Genomic DNA, 20,961 nt, shown 5'->3' on the forward strand with positions numbered 1-20,961 from the left:
ACCCATGTTAGTGAATGCTTGCTATGTCCCTGTATACTAATGACACAGAATTACAAAAACATGCTAAAAAAACGAAACAAAACAAACAACAACAACAACAAAAAAAAACTTTTACTTTTACCCTATGTGTGCCACAAACTGTTAATCAAACTCAAACCCTCAATCCTCTTAAGGAAAATGAAAGGGAACACTTATCTGCTTAATACCACAGAAGACACAGAAACTCCAGACTTTCATACAATGCTGCCCCCCCCCCCTCAGGGCTGCAGTGACACCTGGCCAAGTTTGGGAAATTACACCATCTTCTCCTTTATGTGTGGTTAAGAGGGTAGTAAACTGGTGGTGTCTCTTTCTTGATGCCTGGTAACGAGGCTTTAACTATGTAAAGCTTTCAGGGTTCCCCTAGTTGCCAGTGACTAGGGAAAAGGGCAGGTGCAGAAATTCAAGAAAATCTTTCTAGGTCATCAGGCTAATAAAATAGGAGTCATCAATTTGTACACCAGGCTGGCCTCCAACTCACAGATATCCACCGGCCTTTCCCTCCCAAGTGCTGGGATTACAGGCATGTGCCACTGCACCTGGCTGGAAACCCACTTCTTAAAAGAAGTGCTTAGTGGAACCCATTCTATAAGGCTGGGGATGTATGGAGGTAGCAGAATATTTGCCTATCATACACAAGGCCTAAATTCAGCCCCCAATACTAAAAGAAATATTATATTTCCGATATAATTTGGCCAAAACTTTACCCTTTCTTGCCCTTCCCTCTAATAAGTAACAACTGATCTGTGCCTTTCCCCCAAAAGTTAGAAATCTTTGCACATAGTAATGTTCCAGGGTAGAGCTCATTAGCTGGCACCCAAGAAAGGTACACACCTTTCTGGCAAAAATAATGAGTCACAAGACTGGCAGTTGTGGCACACACCTTCAATGCCTACACTTGGGAGGCAGAGACAGGCAGATCTCTCTGAGTTCGAGGCCAGTCTGGTTTACAGAGTGTGAGTTCCAGGACAACCAGGGCTACAGAAAAACCCTGTTTTTAGGAAAAACAAAACAAAACAACAAACAAACAAACAAACAAAAAACCCTGAAAATCTTATAAACCAAGAGGTCCAGAATCCTACATGAGGCAACAGCAAATGACTCACAGTGCAGCTTTTTGAGAGGCTGAGGGACTAGATCTGCTAATTACCTGACCCTGTGCTCTATGGAACAAAAAAGAAAATTACCAAAACACAAAAATAATACACACCAACTCTCATTAACTTCAAGTTTTGAGGAAGATGTTTTAAATGACCAGAAAGCAAGGTTTGTTTTTCTGGGTGTGTGTGTGTGTGTGTGTGTGTGTGTGTGTGTGTGTGTGTGAACGAACTAAAAAAGCAATTCCAAGGGTGAAAAAAAAAATCATTTCTTCATTTGCAAGAAAGGTCCCTTATTTTCATAACAGGAACACTGTCCTGACAATCTAAGGCTAAGAAGCTTGTGGACTCCTAGAGACCAGGTGCTGTCATTTCATGTAAAGAGCCATAGCTAGAAAAGAAGCCCTTAGCTTACCTTATGCAGTATCTAAGAGAGTCAGTGGAATGTAAGATCGAAAAGATTAAAGGCCACTCACGGAAAAGATACGTAAAGAACAAACCACTATCCTTTAACTAAAAATAGAAACAGAAGGGGACAAGACTATTTATTAAAGCCACTAAGAGTCCAACATGGTATATTCAACTCCAGGCTTGGTCCAACTCTGTACCACATTCTATAAGTGAGCTGTATGCTGTCACTACCAGACCACCATTCCTGTTACTGTATCGAAGTTTGCCCTTGCCTCTCTCATTATGCCACACAGCACATTATCAATAGGTTATGGGAAAAGGAGAGTTGAGGCGCAGCTTATCTCTTTCTTCATCAGTGGACTAGATCAAGACTTTGATTTCAAGATCACAAGGTAGGAGACAAGAACTTCAAAAGAAGTTTATAACTCATTTTGGCTAGATAAGGCCATAGTATCTGGCTAGAGCTAAAGAAGCAATCAGAGCAAGACTCCTGCTACCGTACAGTGTAGGCACAATCCACCTTTCACAGCAAGGTGTCAGACAAACATTTCAGGGTAGCACAGACACTGGGTATCATTCGTTAAAGGTTTAATTAAGATAATCAGTTTACGTCAGACCAGCAACTAAATGCAAGTAGCAAGTTAAATTTAGTAAGGTTTCTATCAATTTTCTGTCTTTATACCAAGGGTGGCAGAGTACATTAAATGTTAAGCCAAGGAATTTTACCTAAAAACTGCAGGTCAAGTTATGCAATGCTTTCCAACAGCTTTTTCCCACCCATGGTTCCCTCTTTTAAGACAGTCAGGTATGGTATAAAACTACAACTGGCCTTCCAAAATGGTCCTTAACCTATTAGATACTGAATCCCAACAATCCCAACAGAAGGAAACTTTCCTTCAATAGTTCTTCATACAACAAGTGAATACAAAACTAAATTAAAAGGAAATTTTCTCCCCCTTGCAATAAAAATAAGTCCTGTAGGAGCATTAACCCAAGGCTTTTAGGGTGGTTGGTCAAATATGGGAACAATCTCCATATTTCTGTAGAGGCCTAAGTTTAAGGAGTAGTGAAAATATTCTCTTGAGCTTAGGGATTCCGAGCATCTGGTCTTTCATTGAAATTCTGATCAGATACATTTCTTACACAAAACCAAGGAGATTTTTACCAATTTTTCTGTTCTTTGTAAAATGGGTCTGATGAAAGCCCACTAAAGCAGGAAATGAAAAGAAAACGTCAAACTAATAGTTTCTTCTCTATCACTTTAAAGAACATAACGGGAGGATGAGAACAAAGAATGAAAACAAAGAAAGATCGGTTCCTGTACATAGAAATGCACAGTATTTAATAATTGCCAATGAGTCTTAAAAAAAAAACAAAAACGGAAAGCAGGTCGGGAAGGTGAAGCAGTGTTAAGCATCTAACAGTTAATTTCTAGGAAAACGTGAGGTGTCTGAACAACCAGCCGGGTTTAAAACTCTGATGCTAAAACTTGTTTGATGGCAGCCCCTTCTCGAGGGCCTTACCTCTCACACTTCGCAAGCCCCCCTCCCAGATCCCACTACAACCGAGCTGGTGAAAAAAAAAAAAAAAAACAGCAAAAGACCTTGTCTTGAGCTCAGATATCCTCCAGACTGCGCGACACCGACAGCACCACGTCGAACTCCATTTCTGCCCACTGCAGAACCCAGCCACGGTCTAGCTTTCAAGTCCTCACCCACCCATCCCCGCTTAGGCTCCACCTCCCCAGACCCTCTCCTTTCAAACGCGCCTCCCTTCCTCTAGGACAGGCACCAGCGGCACCCCAAGCCCCACGTTCCCCAAACCGCTCCTGGCGCCCACCGCACCACCTGGCTCAGGCTCCCCAGATCCCTGCGGTCAGCGGACTGTGCGGCCGGCCCTGGTCAGAGCCATCCTCGTGACGGTCCCTCCTCACTCACCCTCAGTCACCTCCAGCACCTTAATCTGCTCCTCCGCAGCGGCCCGCACCTCCTGCACGGGGGACAGGATCCCGGTGAGGGTATCCACCAACGCCTCCTTCAATCCCTGTGCCACTGGACCCGGTAGCCCAGAAGCTGTACCAGCTGCCGCCGCTGCCGCCATCTTTCCTCCCCTCAGCCCGCCAGCCCCGCGGCCGAGACCCGCCACCGAATGACGGCTCCCGCGTACGGCCAATCCGCGAAGCCGCGCCTGCGCATCTAAGTACGCGGGAGCGGGAGGGGGCGGGGATAGCCTGCAGCCTCCGGAGACAGCGCCTTCTGCTGCTGGAACCGAACCGCGCTTTTGCCGACAAGGAACGAACGCCTCTGATGTGAGTTCAACACTGAATCCCCTGTTTATAGTCCTAAAGTCGCACGAGCTGTTAGAAAACGCACTTGAAATAAAGGCCATGATACACGATTCTAGGCTCAGATTTAAGATATGTTAGGGCAGAGGTAGGCTGGAAATGGATGTAGAGGGCTTTGAAGAAGGGGGTCAGAAATAGCACCTATTTTAACCTAACACCCTCTTCCCAACTAACCTCATCCCAACTAAAAATAACATTGATACAATTGGGCCCGTTCACGTTTTAGCTGGGGGAGAGGACAGAGAAAAGGGGACATGCAGAGAAACTGAAGTGAAATTGCCAGTGGGGAGTGCTCACTTTAGAAAGATGCAGTTCCCCAACTTTTTATCTTAGATGAGCCCAATCTCAAAATGAGAAACTGACTGTCCAGGGCAGAGTTCCTATACATAAAGGAGCATTTCTCTAGAATGATTTTTTTTTTTTTTAATATTTACCTGTTTGTTGTTATTTTGTTTTGAGACAGGGTCACACATGGCCCAGGCTGGCCTCAAACTTGCTATGTAGCTGCTACTGGCCTTGAACTCCCTGCCTTCATCTTCCTGTTCTCACCTCCTCCAAGTGCTGAGATTACAGGTACACCAAATTTGGCTCTAAACTGATTATGTGACAAGTGAGAGTGAATCCCAGACTTAATTTATTAAAAAAAAAAAAAAAAAAAAGTGTAGGGGGAGGCCAGAAGAAAGACACCCGAAGACCTGCTGCAGTGCCACTATGATGAATGGATGTGTGATGGCGAGAAGGGAAAGATGGAGTATATGCTGGAGAGATGGAAGAGAAAACAAAGCCAGGGGGTTTATACAGTGTGGAGAAAGGTGGAACTTGAGATTTGAAGTCGGGAGGAATAGGCAGATACATGCGGCCATGGTGAGGGCCCGGCCCAGGCTGCCACCAAGGGTCATGCCTGGGTTTGTAGTCAGGCTGCAGTCTGTCAATGTTTGTAGCCCAAGTTACCTTAAAAGGCCATGGTGGCCATGTCTGTGGTCTGTAGTACTACAAGAGACCTTGTGGATATCTGAGGGCCGTACTACCAAGGAGGGAAATGCTGATTTGAGTGGCCTGAGCTGCCACCCGAGACATCCATACCCATGCTGCTGCCAGGCTCAACATGTCTGGGTCTGTGGTCCTATGGCAGCAGGGTCTGCTGATGCCATGTTAGTGGCAAAGGTCATGAAGATGTCCCTGGTGCCACCGGAGGCACTATGCTGAACTGGCCCTGTCCCTAGCCTGGGCAGCACAGTAGAGCTGGCCCTGATGGCAAAGGAGTAGGTGAACTAGCCCTGAGACAGTGAGCACAGAAGGCTCGCCCCTTGTCTGCTGTAGGGTGGCATGGGCAAGGGAGAGTGCTCTCTTTCCCCCTCTCCCTCCCCACCTGTGGCAGGAGGGAAAGCTGACCCTAGTGGCAAAGGCATGGTCAAACCATCCCCAAGGACATGAAAGGAGGGCTGACCCTACCCCTCGTTGGCAGTGGCGTTGGGTGAGATTTCAGGGGCAGTGCTGGAGAGCTCACCTGGTGGGCTGACCAACTCACTACCTCCCTAGCCCAGATGCAGGCTTTGAGTTGGCCCATCCCAGCATCTGCCTCGTCTACCATCTGCTGGAGCCTGTGAAAGGGCCAGTCCTGCAGATCCAAAGCTGAATGACCTTCATGACACAGGGCAACAACAGGATATCTGAGAGGAATTCCTGTAAGGATCCAATATAGATAGTGTAACAGAAGCCAGAAGCCTCAAAATAGACCAATGCCTCATTGTGATGAAGGTTTGCAAGTACAGGTGTGGACAAAGGGCGCACTGTGTGATACACGGTGACACTGCAGCTTCTACAACAAGATGTTTGGGTGTCTTTGCTTGTTTGTTTTTAATTTTATCTTATTTTATTTTTTGCAGAGAGGTTGCAAGGGCAGAGGGCAGATACGAAGATGAGATGGGAGATGAGAGGACTGGGGTACATGATGTGTTATTTACAAAGAATAAGTTTAAAAAGTCCTGTGTATGTGTGCGTGTGCGTACATGTCATGCACACATGCATGGACATACACCTTGGGACACCTGTAGAGGTCCCCCTTTATGTTAGGTGTGGCAAGTGCCACCCCCTGAGCCATCTAGTTAGTCAGGCATTCTTCCTTCTACCCCCTAGGGAGTTACAGCTGGAGAGGTAGGGGAACAAGAGTAGTTTCATGTGGCCAACAAGGACCAATCGAAGGAAATGGCCGCAGCATAGAGACACTACCCAATAGAGATGATTAGAGCAAGGGGTTAAAAACACAGGCCAAAGCGGCAAGCACACAGTTGTAGAAGGGATGGAGTGACATGTTCTTGGAACTCAGAGCAGGTATTTCTTGGTAAACTGCAAAGATTTAGCGCCTTAGAAGTGAGTACTTTCTAGGAACATTTCTTTTATTCAGAAATCTTGAGGGAAATCAGTTAGCAATTCCCCAAACAGCCCAAGACTGCAGTTGCTAAACTGATAACGACTGAAGACTAAATTGCTTAGTCTGAATTTTTTTTTTTAAAGAACATTCTTGAGGTGTGCTCTAAACCCATCTGTCACCTCCCATGTTACAAGGGCCAAGGTGGCCTGTGTTACCACAACGCTTTCAGAGAGAGTGCGCCTGCCTCTTCATTCTGCAATTCCTTAGTGGACAATAGTAAGGCTTATTTCCTGTCTTAGTGGCTAGAAGAAACTGGACTCCACTAAAACAGCTGTCCTAGCTAAGTTCACTTCTCCCCCAAAAGAAAAATTAGGTAGTGTCTAGAGCAGTGGCTCTCAACCTTCCTAATGCTGTGACTCTTTAATAGCTCATCTTGCAGAGACTCCCAACCATAATATGACTTTTGTTGCTACTTCATAACTGTAATTTTGCTACTGTTATGAATTGTCATGTAATATCTGATATGTGAAAGAGTTGGTCACCACCCAAGGGGTCACGACCCACAGATTGAGAACCACCAACCTAGAGGGTGGCACATCTTCAAACTTTGCAGTGAAGGGAGGACTCAAGAGCCTTCCTGACCCCCACACTGGAAGCCTTGATTTCTGGTGAGGGAAACTCGTAGTTAGCTTCAGTTACTAACTTGACACAAACCTGGAATCACCTGGAAAGAGAAAGACTCAACTGAAGAATTAACTGGATCAGATTGGCCTATGAACAAGTCTGTGATCCATTTCGTAATTGCTAATTGACATAATTGGACCCAGCCCACTGTGGTTAGTGCCATCCCCTGCAGGTGGGCCTTGGCTCTCTAAGACCACTAAGTGGTTTTGGCTTCAAACATCTTCCTAGAGTTCCCACCTTGGCGTCCCTTTACAATGGACTATAACCCATAAAACAAAATAACCCACCCCCCAAGTTGCTTTTTGGATATGGTTGTTTATTGTAGCAACTAAAAACAAAGGACAGAAACCGAGTCCACAGTGTTCAAGGTAGGGCTCTTTGTGGCCAGCAAAACAGAAGTGGAAAGACTCCTGCTTAGCATTTGGTCAGACACAAGCAGGTGAGGTTTGCTTTCTGAGTTAGGCAAATAACTACAACTGTCTGACATTCCAGGTCAAGCAATCAGAAAAATGGACACAGAAACCAGGCAGAGTGAGCTAGAAAACCAGTGGACAATACAGGAGATAACTTTATTGAAACGCAAATGGCAGTGAACAGATGAATTCTGCTGGATGGAGACATGCCTGACGGACAGAGGACCCAGGTAAGGGTAGCCTCTAGCGATGGAGGAGGCCATTTCAGCTGGCCAAGGCATGGATTTAATTTTCAACCAAATTTTTTTTATTATTATTTAAAATGAATTACTGAGGGGACAGCCCAGCTCTCTTCATGATTGTTACCGCAACTATATACAACAATTTGCTTTCCAGATTCAGTTTTGCCTTTTCTACATTAGGTATAAAAGGGGACAGACTAGAATAGGTGAGGGTCAAATGAGGAAAATCAGACAAACACACAGAGACACACATATCCTGGTTTGGGACTTTCTACACAGTAAGTTTTAAAAAGTGAACATTCTTGCCCACCCTCCACCTGAGCGATGCCATGCATTTAAGAAACACAGACCCTTTTTGGAGCAGCGATGTGTAAAACAGATAGGGAGGGGGAGGAAAGGAAGCAGGGCCTGGAACTCGTTACAGTTTTGTTTGGTTAAAAGCAATAAACAAAAGAACGTTAGGAAGTGGGGGTGGGACGCAGCACAGCAGCACCGGAAACTGGCCGCAGTGTGGGACTTGGCTCCTTACATCTTCCTTAGAGAAATGCCTGGGGAGGGAGATGATGGTCCAGGAGCTGGCTGGATGGGAAGGGGGTGATTTTAGTGCAATTGTTTTACACTTGCTCTCCTTGGGCCTTAGTCCTTCCGTGCTTAGTCCCTGTGCTCAGGACATCCAGTACTAGTGATTTTTAAATGCTCTACACAAAAGTGCTCTTATAGGGGCACTTTAAACTGACAAATTTGAAACAAAACCACTTCCGAAACAGCCCTCAACACTTCCATGGCCATATAAGCTGGTTTGTGAGTTTGGAAATCTATGAAGCTCTTTCTGGGGAAAAAAAATTTTTTAAGAGAATTTTTGTTCCATTTGTGCAGTAGTCCTGTATTAGATCCTAGTGCAGGAAAAGGCAAGTTTGAACCTAAGGACTTAGATACTTTATTCTCACTGTGTAGAACTCTGTGGGCTGAGCAGAGACATGGGCCTTTCTGGCATGCTGGAGCCCCACAGCTGTTGGCTGCCTTGTGGGAAGGAAGGTCTGGCTAGGTTCTCAGACTCAGCAGTTACCATTTAAAGAAGGGAGAGGGCTGGTGCTGGGAGAACATTCCATCAGAGAAATGCAAACTAGATTTTATTTTACTTTTCTTATTCTATTACCAGAAAAAGAATCCATCAGAAGAACAGCAATCTGGATGAGACCTCCAACAGGATTCCTCCACTGAATCCCCGGTTTGCCAGGGAGACGCTGCAGAGGAAGGAAGTTCTCCACTGGAGGCTGCACTCAGGGAAGATGCAGAGCCTTCCTCACTTCTATCCCAAAGCACGTATTTTTACTGTTAACTCCCAGAAACCTCGGTAGGAGAAAAGTGACTTTGAGGTGTTAACATTTGAATTAGACCATAGACACTTCTCATCTGGGGGTCTTCAGACATTAAACATCTCAAAGTGAAGGCTCTTATGCTTTCAATTCACTAGAGGAACTGCTAAAACATTTGCTAAGCACTTCCTCTACAGATTTGACTTGGCAAATCTGGGTCAGAGCCTGGGAATTTTATTCCTAACACATTCTTGCATGCTGTTGTTGCTGGTCTGAAAGACATCCTCCTGGTGCCACTGATGTACAGAATGAAAGGTAGCATCAAGGAACCAGCGTTCGCCTTTCACGATCACATGCCTGAGAACATTCCCTGTGACATAATCGTTAAGAAAAATGGCCAAGACATCAGACTGGATGAACTAGTATAAATGCGTGTAATTTTCAGTGGTTCTCTTTCTTTCAAGCCTCTGCTGCTATCCAGTTTCCTCCATCTTCTCTGCAGCAGTATGAGCTTCCAGGGCTGGAATGTAGCAGTGTTCCCTGGGCAATGGTGGGAAGAGCCAAGCTGGTGCTCCTGTTATCCCTGAGCAGGCTAACTGAGGACTGAATAGGTAAGGCCAGTCAGTTATAAGAGCAGTGTCTTCAGGCTTTGGTCATTTGGAACCCTTTATTTTATTTATGTATCTATTTACTTACTTATTTTCATAGCCTCCTTGATGGGAACTCTTATGAGTTCTTACCAGAGCCTACTGATGCAGCCTGAAATCCCAGTTACTTATGTGAGAGAGTTACTGAAATCCCAGTTACTTATGTGTGTTTGTGTAGAATCATCAAATTCAAAGCTCGCCTGGAATATTTAGCGAATTCAGGACCATTACAGGCAACTTAGTGAAACGATGTCCTTCTTTTAAAAAAAAGGGGGGGGGGGGGCTGGAGAGATGGCTCAGAGGTTAAGAGCACTGGCTGCTCTTCCAAAGGGCTTGAGTTCAATTCCCAGCAACTACATGGTGGCTCACAACCATCTATAATGAAATCTGGTGCCCTCTTCTGGTGTGCAGGTGTACATGCAGAAAGAACATTGTATACATAATAAATAAATCTTAAATGAGGGCTACACACTTAGTTTAGTGATGGAGTACTTGCCGAGTATATGAGAAACACTGGATTCAATACCCAATGCTGGAAGAAAAAAGTTATCTTATCCATCTCTATTATCCAACCTGCAGCAATAGCCATTTTTTCTTCTTACTACAGGGGTTTTGGTTCACGGAGTCCACTTACTAGCTTCAGTTTAGCTAACGCCAGGACTACAGGAAGAAAGGGTAAAGAATGGTAAGGAACTGTAATTGACAATCTTTTGACTTCCTTCAGCACTTGAACTCTGGATTAGATCTGCAATTAGCACAACTTCCTCTCCAAAACCCTTTTGTCATTAAAAAACATCATTAATGTCTTTGGATCCTTGTCTCACTTGATCAGGTGAGTGAGCCATGCACATGCAGGGGGCTGGGAATGGGTTCCATCTGGAGTGATGATGGGAGATGTTGTAAAAACCTACCACTGCTTTCCCTACTTTTCTGGAATATGACAGGAAACAATTCATCTTCAGAGTCCTGGAAGGGGCAGTATCCTCTCAATAGTGTGACTCATCTGTGAGAGCTACAAGTAAGGGGATGATGGGGAGATTAAATCCATGTCAATTACTGCAAACTAGAAAAGCCACAAGACAAAAAATTTAGCAGGGGAGAAAAAAAAATCATTACTTTGTCTTATGCCCATCAATACGGACAGATTAGAAGGTTGGTAATTCAAGACCCAAATGTTTACCAACCATTTCTTGTAGGGTGTTTCCATGGTCTTTAACTCCATTCTCCTTCCCTGCCAGCCTCTCCCTTCCAAATGGTTAGGCTACATGAAAAGACACTGGAGTAAGGATTTACAGAGACAGAAATAAGCACCAACAAGTTACTAGAAAACAGGTATCAAAAATAATAATGTTCCACAAAGCCCCAGAAAATAGAAACAGCAAACTGCTCCTGTGTGAGAGAGAACAGAGAGACAGAGAGATACACAGACATCAGGCCCCATAGCAGCCTCCAATACCTAGTATTTTATTTTAGTGCCTAGGCAGGGACTGAGAAACAAACATATTGAACACAACTTATTGGTCTTCATCCCGAATGTGAGGGACTCTGGCGAGCCTCTTCTGGGTGGAGGCTCTCCAAAAGCTGATGTTCTTCACTAGCCAACTTTGGTGAGGGGTGGAATCGGGGTCAGAAGGAAAAGGGATAGCACAGATTCCAGAATTAGGTAGGGTGGGTTCTCCTGAAGGTGCCTGGAAATGGAGAATGTAGCTGTGGGACCCAGTTTTTCCTTTCTGAGGAGTCCCAGTGGTTGCAACCAAGAAGCAAATGTAGGTTGGAAAGGATGCTGTGGATTTGCTCTTTGCCATGGAATTCTTGGGCAGTGATGGGGAGCTCAGGCCTTTTGCTTCTGAGAAGTCTAGATGAGCATCCAGAGGGGTTATAGCACCATGAGGAGGCTCAACCTTCCACAACTGCCACAGAACCACGATCCCTTTTTGAGATGGTTGATCCTACCGTGAGGGCCCCAGATGTGCGACTGTAAACAGGGTCCCAGGCTCCAGAAGGAAAGTGGAGGCTTCAAGAGCACTTCACCGGATGGGAACGTACTTCCTGGAGGACAGCTCTTTGAGGCCTGAACTAAATGTAGCAGTCAACTGAGAGAAGAGGGTGGTGGGTATCCCAGGAATAGAAATGAAGTTATAGATGAGAGGCCTCCAGTATCAACTTGCTGCAGACCCAAATAAAATTCTCGATTGGTATCCATGGTTACCACAGAGATAATCCCTCTGCGGTCTGAGGCAGTTGGAATGGAAGAAGGCACAGACTTCTTCCATTTTTCACTTTCTTTCTTCTTGAGTAGCCAGTAACATCCATGTCAGAAGGCACTGGCTGGGCAGCACCAGAAAAGAGTAAAGGGCTCAAGCATTAGGATGTCAGCAAAAGTCTGAGCCCTGCCATGGTACTGGAGCTTTAGGTAGGGTTCAGAAGAGACCTATGTCCAAAGTAGGCCTGTCCAGTCTTCCCTTCCTTCTAAGTTGGAACACCCAGCTCTGGGTCCTTTTCATTCTGCACAGCAGAGACCTTAAGGCAGTGATTTCAGCACCATCCTCGGATAGCCTCTTCCCACCACAGAATTGCATATTTTGCAGTTGAGTTGGTTGGGTATCTTCACAGCTCATGGAATTAGCAGCAATAGCAATAATGTCTCCAGAACAGAGGACCCTGTCATCCCCAGGGCTACCCAGGGAATATAGAAGCTTTTGCTGGGGGGTGACGGGGTGCAAGAGGGACAAGCTAGACCTTCTTGAGGACCTAAATGAAAACAACTTTTAAGAGGCAGATGCATGTAATTCCTCAGTTGGGTGGAACGGTGGCCCAGTTTAGTTTGCCTATAGAATCTTGGAATAGATTCTCATAAGTCTTGTGCTACTTAGGAATCAGAAGAGCAAACTCTTAGGTCCAGCTCGTTATATATTTCCCTGAGCTGCAGAGCACTGAAACGTTAGCCCATAAGGCAGCTCAGCCTAGAACTTGGTTCTCTACCTGGTTTCCAGAAATGACAGAAGTAGATTTTCCCAATCTAGACAAGCAAGATTCCATAGTTCTTCAGGCTCCATCTGATCTGATGCCTGATCTTCTGCCCACAACATAGTAGAGATCTAATCAAAGGCTTCCTTTAACTGACTCTTTGGGGTTCATCTGTTTCTCAGATGATTTTTAAGGTCCAGATAATAAGGGGTGTATACGTAATGGAGATTAACATTTTCTCCAAGACTATGAACTTAAGGACCAAATCTTGTCTTTTTTAAACATTATGACCGGTGTATAGTGAAATACTCAGTAAGCACTTGTCAAATGAAGGGGCGTGGGTTGCAGAAACTGGAAGAGGGCAACGTCTGTAAGATGTGGATCTCTTTGGAAGGCAAATACTGGCCACCAAGTGAAACTCCTTGAGTCTTCTATTCTGATCCAAAGCAGCTCACATGGTCATTCAGTCTCTTATAAGTGACTATTCACCTGTCAAAACCAAATAGTAACGGCTAGCTAGGGAATCTGGAGTGGCTACTGTCCAGCAGTGCAGTGAGGGGCCTGACAGGCCATAAGACAGGCAGGTGTTTCCAGTTATTTTGGTTTTCCTCCAGTCCGAGATGAAGCTCAAGAGTACTGCTTCATCTTTTCTTCCATCTCTGTTATCATGCCTGAGGATGACAGTTGAGCGTCTAGGTAGAACGTGCTTTCTCAAAAGAAAAGCCAAAGAAACTGAATTCTTTTTCTTCGACTATTCTGAGCCAATGTTTCCTGTCCCATATAAGCCCCAAGGATGGCAGAGATAGCGGCATGGCAGGTGCCTAACTTGCACCAATAGTATGGAATTAAATTCTCCAAAGAAAACCCACCTGGAAAGCAAAACTATCTCCTGGATGGAAAAACCCAAGTATCTCATTGATGTGAGAAAATTGGGAGAGAGGGGGCAAATAAATAGGCAAATGGAAGGAAAAAAACAGAAATAAAATTTTAAAATGAAAAATTAAAAAGTAGGATTTATTTGACTTTATGCATGTTCAATCAGAGGGCAGAAAGACAGCTCAATAGTCTTTCTCTGAAGGCTGTAATGTTACTTTTGTGGTTTGGTGACATCGTAGATTGGTAGCCATCTTGTCAGTGTCCCCTGTTGTCATCCAGAAGGCAAGATCTGGCAGCTCTCTTTCCATCTTGGCAACTGGGTCCCCTCTTTTCCAGCTTCATCTTTTCCATTGCCTTTTTACCTTTTGCAGGTTGATTTACACATCTTTAATTTTTTTATTTTTATTTATTTATTTTTGTTATACCACATGCTTTGTTTTCTGGGCTCTGGCCAGATCTCTGGGGGAAGATTGCTGGCAGTGATGATAGAATTGGGAAGGGTTTGCAAGAAAGTCTGCCCCCCTTAGATTTCCCCATATGTGACTGTCTCAGAGGTGTTCATGAGAACCAGCTAGGAACCGCTGGAGTTTGTTTTGTTTTTGATGTCTTCCGAATCCCTCCCCAGAAAGCCCAGGAGTTGAAACAAAAATTGGAGAAAAGACCCAGAATCATCTTTTCTCCAAAGTCATGAGAGGAGGCCAGTAAATGTATTTAAGGGGCACGAGTTCCCAAACTCCACCCCTCCAATCCCTACCAGGAAGTTCTCAAAGGTTCAGCACCAAGAACCCATCCCTCCTCTTGCCCTCTTCTTCCCTCCTGTTCTCCTGGTGAGGCTGGTGAGCCAGAGCTCCGAAAGAAGAGAGGAGAGGAGAGCTAGTGAAGCTGAAGCAGCCTTCTGTTGTCCAAGGTGACAGTGACTTCTGGGCCCTCAGAGTGTTGCCTGGAGGTTGGGGTCCAGGATAGTCTCTCGATCCGGTGACTCAATATAGTTGGCAGCTTCTTGAAGTTTCAGCAGCATGGCCATCTAAAAAGAGGCAAAGAGAAGGGTGAATGTGGGATGGGATGCTGGGTCCTGCCTACAGGGAAACCAAAACCAACCAACCAGCCAGCCCCTACAAAACCCCTATCATGGGTCTGATCCTTGGTGTGACTAAGAACAGGGACTTTAGAGGTGGTTCATGAAGAACTGACAATTGCTTCAATCCTGATGTAAACCCATGCACACAAACCATTGCCTGGGATACCTTTGCAAGGTGTCATGGGTCATAAGTGTGGAGGACACCAGAGAACAATATTCCCTTGTTTCAAGATGCATTCCAGGGAATGACAGATGTCCATACATGCCAGCTTATACCGGGGGTAATGGGAGAAGTGCTGTAACTGGCCCTGAACTATACTCCAACAGTTAAGACTCTTTGTTACCCCCAGAGCCTGTGTCAAGTCTACCACTTCAGCGTACTCCTCTCTTCCATTTCACAGTTCAGACTTTAGCTAAGTAAGCCTGGTTGGTGCTACTCAAACCGCTGCCAATCTCTTCTTCTATCTCTGTTATCAGTCTTCCAATTAAAACAATTATTCCCTACTGGAAAGATGCAATGGCAAGATCAAATGATTTGTGTGTTAAATTTCATTCCTTTCTGCTAAATTCCCCTCTAATGTGGTTTTAATAATGACTATCTCCTTGGCAGAATATGAAAGTCTATGCTCCAGTCACTCTGCCGATGGAAAAGAGCAGCTCCCTGATTTAATTTGCATTTTCTCATTATTACATAATTGAGGATATTGTGTTTTTATCAGTCACTTATATTTCCTCTAGTCAAATGCCTCTTCATATCTTTTGCAGATTCTTTTGTTTAGAGGCTTAACTTTTATTCTGTGTAGTTTGTTTTTATATAATTATTATTTGGTGCATGCGCACACGTGTGTGTGTGTGTGTGTGTGTGTGTGTGTGTGTGTGTGTGTGTGTGTAGGGGGATTTGTGTGCCATGGCATACATGTGGTAGTCAGTGGACAACTTTTGGGAGTTGGTTCTCTCCTGAAACTCAACAGCTTTGTGTGACAAATTCTTTTCCCTGTTGAGCCATTTTGAAGGCTCTGAAAGCTTCTAATAAAAGGCAAAGAGGATGGACATCAGAAGAAGGAGAAAACAGGGAACAAGTTAGGAGCCTCCCACAGAGGGCCTCTGAAGGGGTCTGCCCTGCAGACTATCAAAGCAGATGCTGATACTTATGGACAATCTTTGGGCAGAGTGCAGGGAATATTATGAAAGAAGTGGGGAAATAGTAAGATCTGGAGAGGACAGAAGCCCCACAAGGAGAGCAACAGAACTAAAAAATCTGAGCACAGGGGTCTTCCTGGAGACTGATACTCCAACCAAGTAGCATGCATGGAGATAACCTAGAACCCCTGCACAGATGTAGCCCATGACAGTTCAGTCTCCAAGTGGGTTCCATAGTAATGGGAACGGGGACTGTCTCTGACATGAACTGATTGGCCTGCTCTTTAATTACCTCCCCCTGAGCGAGGAACAGCCTTACCAGGCCACAGAGGAAGACAATGCAGCCACTCCTGGTGAGACCTAACAGACTAGGATCAGAAGGAAGGAAAAGAAGACCTCCTTTATCAGCAGACTTGGGAGGGGCATGCGTGGAGAAGGGGGAGGAAGGAAGGAATTGGGAAGGGAGAAGGGAGGGAACTACAGGGGGGATAAAAAGTAAATAAAGTGTAATTAATTAAAAAAATTTTTAAAAAGATACTAATTTTTGGCTATATCATTGAAAACATTTCTCCCTGGTTTACATTTTACGTTAGCTGATGAAGTCTCAGAATACTATCAGAGAAGAGGCAGAAGTAGAAAGCACCAACATACCTTATCATGCTATTTCTTTGGTTGATGATAGTTTTTACATTTTAAATTTTTATTATTTTTAATTATGTGTGTGTGTATCATGTGTGTCTGCATGTAGGCATGTTCACATGAGCACAGTGACCTCATAGGTCAAATGTGTCATATCCTCCTTGGAGCTGAAATTTGAAGCTTAGATGGGTGCTGGAAACTGAATTTGGAGCCTCTGGAAGAGCAGCAGGTGCTTGTAACTGCTGAGCTACCTCTCCAGCCCTTTTTTGGTCTATGTTCTTACAGAGATGGCCTGAAACTTGGGCCTTAGCTAGAAAACATATTCCTGGGTCTGTTATTTAGCTTCAGCTAGGAGACAGGGATGACATCACTGGAACCCAAGATCCTGATGCTCAGAGTTCCTCACTGGCCTTATTCTGATCCTGGCTTTGCTAAACTCTTCAGTGCATGAGGCCCATCAAACATGTACGTGAAGAGTATGTAATTCAGTTCTTTAATACTCTATGACTTTTACTTACCAGAGGGTCTGAATCCAGGGAGCTTGGGGTGCTGTCTTTGACTGTCCTGTCCTCTGGAGGTGAGGCGATGCTATGAGGGCCCACAGAAGGTGGGGGTAAATGGTATAGCTTTGATTGGTCTTGTTGGGCTGATGGCCAGGGGAGAGTGTCCCGGACCCACTCCACTGGATCTTCCCAAGCAGCTTTCTGTCCATGAACCTGGAGAAGAAAAATGTGAACAAGGGGATGACAACAGATTAGAAGAAGCTTACTCATGTTATCTCTTCGTTTCACAAAAAATCCGATCCCTGGAAATACATATTTCCTCAAACATGAAGACTTGAGGGTTTGATCTATGTAGGTGAACTTCCCATAAAAATAAGTTGGTATAAACTTCCAGAATAATTGAGGCTACTCTAGCACATTGTCTTAAAAGTTTGCTTAGAGACAGGGTCTCACCATATACCTCTTGCTCATCTGGAATTTACTACATAGACTAGGCTCTGCCTCCCAGTTGCAAGTGCTGGGATTAAAGGCATGTGCTACTACAATGCCTACCTAATTTTGTTTTAAAACAGTATCATTATGTGGTCCTGGCCTGTCCTGGTGCTTGCTATACTCTCCAGGCTAGCCTCAAACGCACAGCAGTCCTTTCCCAGCTTCCCGAGATTAGAGTAGTTTGCAACATGCCCAGTTAAACCTTAAAAATAGTTTTTAGTTAATTAAAAAATTTCACTATATAGTCCAGACTGACTTCAAATTTGTGACACTCCCATCTTATCTACTTACCCAAATGCCAGATTTAAAGACATGTGACACACCATAGCCTAGATTAACTAACTAACTAACTAGTTAACTATTATTAATTTGGGTCTGAGAACTGACACTAGAGACTCAAGTATAGTAAACAAGTAATCCATCACTGAGCTATATTTCCAGTCCTATACTTACTTATTTATTTTACTTAAAAATAAAAATTGCACTAAAGATAGGTGATGAGGATGGATATAATGCAGGCAACGGACACATGAGCCATAAGAGAGGATATAAAGCTATGTTTTTTTCTAGTTTCAACTCTGTCATAGCTGCTGCTGCTGCTTTTTGTGCATGTGATGGTTAAATGAATAAAAATGTAATCCATAACCAAAGTGTCAAGTCCTAAGTGATGTTCCTTGGCTTAGGCACAGCCATTCTAACTACGCAGAATCTCACTGAAACATACAGACTTTAAGACTGGGCAAGCATTTTAGTGATTCTTTAATCTAGCTGTGTGATGTTTTTATTTGTGAGTCTTTGGAAAAAAGCAATTAAAATAATAAAAAATTGTATACATTTATAAAGTACAGCATATATGAAAACATATCAATTGTGAAATGGTTAAATCAAGCTAATGATCTATACATTTGAAGTCTTATCTTTTTATGGTGAGAACACTTAAATATATCTTCTTTTAAAGCATACTGTTATTGAACACAGTTGCCATGTTGTACAATTGTTGGGGTTTGGTCTGATGCTTGTATTTTTGATGCTAATTCCTGGACCTCATGATCTGGTTACTGCCCTATCCTTGTTGTGTAAACCTGCCTAAGTCATTGTTCCTGATTGGTTGATTAAAAGGCCTAAGACCTGGGCAGGGCAAAATGTAGTAGGCGTGGCTAAAGCTCCTGTTGGGGTGGGGGTTGGATTCAGGAGAATCATAGGGAAGGAGGAAGGAGGAAGGAGGACACTAAGATGGGTTATCGTGGTGGCTCGGGGGAGGAAGGTCTCCAAGGATGGCATGGATGGAGAAAACACTAAGATGAAAAATATAAGCATGTACTTATAGGATTATGGACGGAAGGTAACCCGGATAAGGGATGACATTGGATGGGGCTGGGAGGTAGATGGGGAGGCTATTGAGAGAGCATAGATGAAAATATCTGCCCAGCCCAAGGTAAATAAGACAATTATAAAATCCAACAGGTGTCTGTGTTTTATTTAATTGTGATAGCAGGTTAAATAATACAGGCTTAATAATAAGCAGTATTTATCCCAACATTATTTTATTGACAATAACATACAATATGTCTCTTGAACTTGTTTCCTCAGTCTGAATGAAATTTTGAATCCTTTAGCTGACATCTATGCAATCATCCATTCTCTGCTTGTGTGTTCTACTTTTCTATGTCCCACATGTAACTGAGAACATGCATTTTTAAAAAAAATTCCTGGCTTATTTCACTTAACATAATTTTTGTAGGTTTATCTGACCAATAGATAAACCTTTCAAATAACCTATATCCTCTCTTTCAAATAACCTATATCCATATCCACACTGCATTGCATATATGTGCACACCAAGCACAATTTTACTATTCATTCATCCATGATGGATACTGAGGTTATACTAAAACCAAATTTTATATATTTTCCAAGAAGGAATTCTTCAATTTTAATCATATATAATATCTTTTATTATCTAAGAATTTCTTTTGTTTTGTTTTGTTTCTTGAGACAGGGTTTCATTGTGTAGCCCTGGCTGTCCTGGAGCTCACTCTGTAGACCAGGCTGGCTTCGAACTCAGAGATCCACCTTGCCTCTGCCTCTGCATGCTGGGAACAAAGGTGTGCACCACCACTGCCTGGCTAGACATTATCTTTTTTATTTATTTATTCTGGGGAAAAAACTTATTTTAATTTTTTAAATTAATTTATTTATTAATTACAGTTTATTCACTTTGTATCCCACCTGTAGCCCCCTCCCTCATTTCCTCCTGACATTATCTTTTAAATTGGAAATCTATTAATAATACTTCAAAATTTTCTTTAAAATATATGAAATAATGATTTATGGTATTGCTTTAAAAGAAAATACCTTTAGAGATTTAATATATCATCTTAAATATCTATCTCAATAGATATTTAGGGGTGATACATTACTGATGAGTACCAGTCATTGAATGACAGTGTGTTAGTCCTAGCATGTATGCTCTAATTACAGGTGATGCAAAAAGTCATTTTAATATACTCAGTATCGATAGTCACTAGGGTAATGCCAATCAAATTAGTTAAGAGCTTATCCAGTTAGAACAGTGATTCCTCAAATGACCACAGACAACACTAGTGGTGGGTATGCAAATTAGTATGTTCATGATGGAAAACAGTACAAAGATGTCTCAAAAATTTGAAATAAAACTACCATATGCAACAATCTCTCTACTAGGTATATATTCAGAAGAAATGAGGTCAGTATGCTGAAGAGACATAAATCTTTGCTCCCATGTCAGTGTAGCATTGACACAGACAAGTGTCTATTAACTGATGATGGGATTAAAAAAGAAAATTCTGGTGTAAGCAAGGCAGTAATGGTGCAAATCTTTAATCCTAGCACTTGAGAAGCAGAGGCAAGTGGCTCTCTATAAGTCTAAGGCCAGCCTGGTCCACAGAGCAAGTTCCAGGACAGCCAGGGCTATACAGAGAAACCCTGTATCAAAAAACAAAAACAAAACGACAATAACAACAACAAAAATCTGTTCTTACATACTCAATGGGGTAAAATTCAGTCATAAAAGAATTGAAATCTTGTTCTTTGCAGCAGCATGGTTTCAAGTGTGGAAATAAGTCACACAGAGAAAGATAAGCATCATACTATCACAGTCCTATGTGGAATATAAAAATTGATCTCACAGATGTTTAAGAATAGTGGTTATCAGAGGCTGGGGAGACCAGGAAGGGAAAAGGAGAAGGTTGATCAATTGGTAACAAGTTATACTTAGACAATAAGTAGCCTGAGTAAGGCCAGAAGGTGAAGCTCACCTTGATCCCATCCTTGGCTCCTTCCTGTAGATAGGGAATGATGGAATTGTTCCACAGGTCAATGAACCAGGTCCGGAAGTCCTCAATGCCAATGGGACAGGACAGAAAGAAGCAAGGGCCTAGGGAAAATGATGCAGCCATGAAGATGCCTGAGAACCTTCATCTGCCCTGCCCTGTTTCTTTTGCTCCTCAGTAAAAAGCATTAGAGGAAATCTGAAGTTGCTCAAGAGCAATGGGTGCCAGCTGTCTGGCAAATTGATGTAAAGGTGGAAGTGAGACAAAGAGGAAGGCAAACCTTCTCTCCCTTTTGCTATTGTGAGGGGAAAATGAAGGGGAAGGTAGCTTTATTTTTTAACCTAAGGCCTTGTACAAGTTAAGTAAGTGCTCTACCATTGAACTATGCCAG

The 20,961-nt window shown here is 43.5% G+C and overlaps 2 protein-coding genes and 1 long non-coding RNA gene across 7 annotated transcripts in view; 1 reads left to right on the top strand and 2 right to left on the bottom strand.

The window, feature by feature from the left end:
• The window catches only part of Ipo9 (importin 9), a 49,515-nt gene extending 45,813 nt beyond the window's left edge, over positions 1 to 3,702 (bottom strand). Inside the window, exon 1 of the mRNA XM_021636645.2 lies at positions 3,485 to 3,702. Within this exon, the coding sequence (XP_021492320.1) occupies positions 3,485 to 3,647 (163 nt within the window). The 5' untranslated portion in view covers positions 3,648 to 3,702. The remainder of the gene's footprint in view (positions 1 to 3,484) is intronic.
• On the top strand, positions 3,701 to 7,589 carry LOC132646363 (uncharacterized). Its single transcript, XR_009584564.1, has 3 exons — positions 3,701 to 3,855; positions 4,355 to 4,464; positions 7,439 to 7,589. It is a non-coding gene; the product is annotated as an uncharacterized LOC132646363 (long non-coding RNA).
• A 5,927-nt stretch (positions 7,590 to 13,516) lies between these two features.
• The window catches only part of Nav1 (neuron navigator 1), a 239,969-nt gene continuing 232,524 nt past the window's right edge, over positions 13,517 to 20,961 (bottom strand). For all 5 annotated transcript variants that reach the window (XM_060364356.1, XM_021636656.2, XM_021636654.2 and 2 more), the window contains 3 exons: positions 20,556 to 20,674; positions 16,783 to 16,980; positions 13,517 to 14,431 (listed from right to left, as the gene is read on the bottom strand). In XM_060364356.1, the coding sequence (XP_060220339.1) occupies positions 14,336 to 14,431; positions 16,783 to 16,980; positions 20,556 to 20,674 (413 nt within the window). In that variant the 3' untranslated portion in view covers positions 13,517 to 14,335. The remainder of the gene's footprint in view (positions 14,432 to 16,782; positions 16,981 to 20,555; positions 20,675 to 20,961) is intronic.

This window comes from Meriones unguiculatus, chromosome 11 (assembly GCF_030254825.1).
Source record: "Meriones unguiculatus strain TT.TT164.6M chromosome 11, Bangor_MerUng_6.1, whole genome shotgun sequence".
NCBI lineage: Eukaryota > Metazoa > Chordata > Mammalia > Rodentia > Muridae > Meriones > Meriones unguiculatus.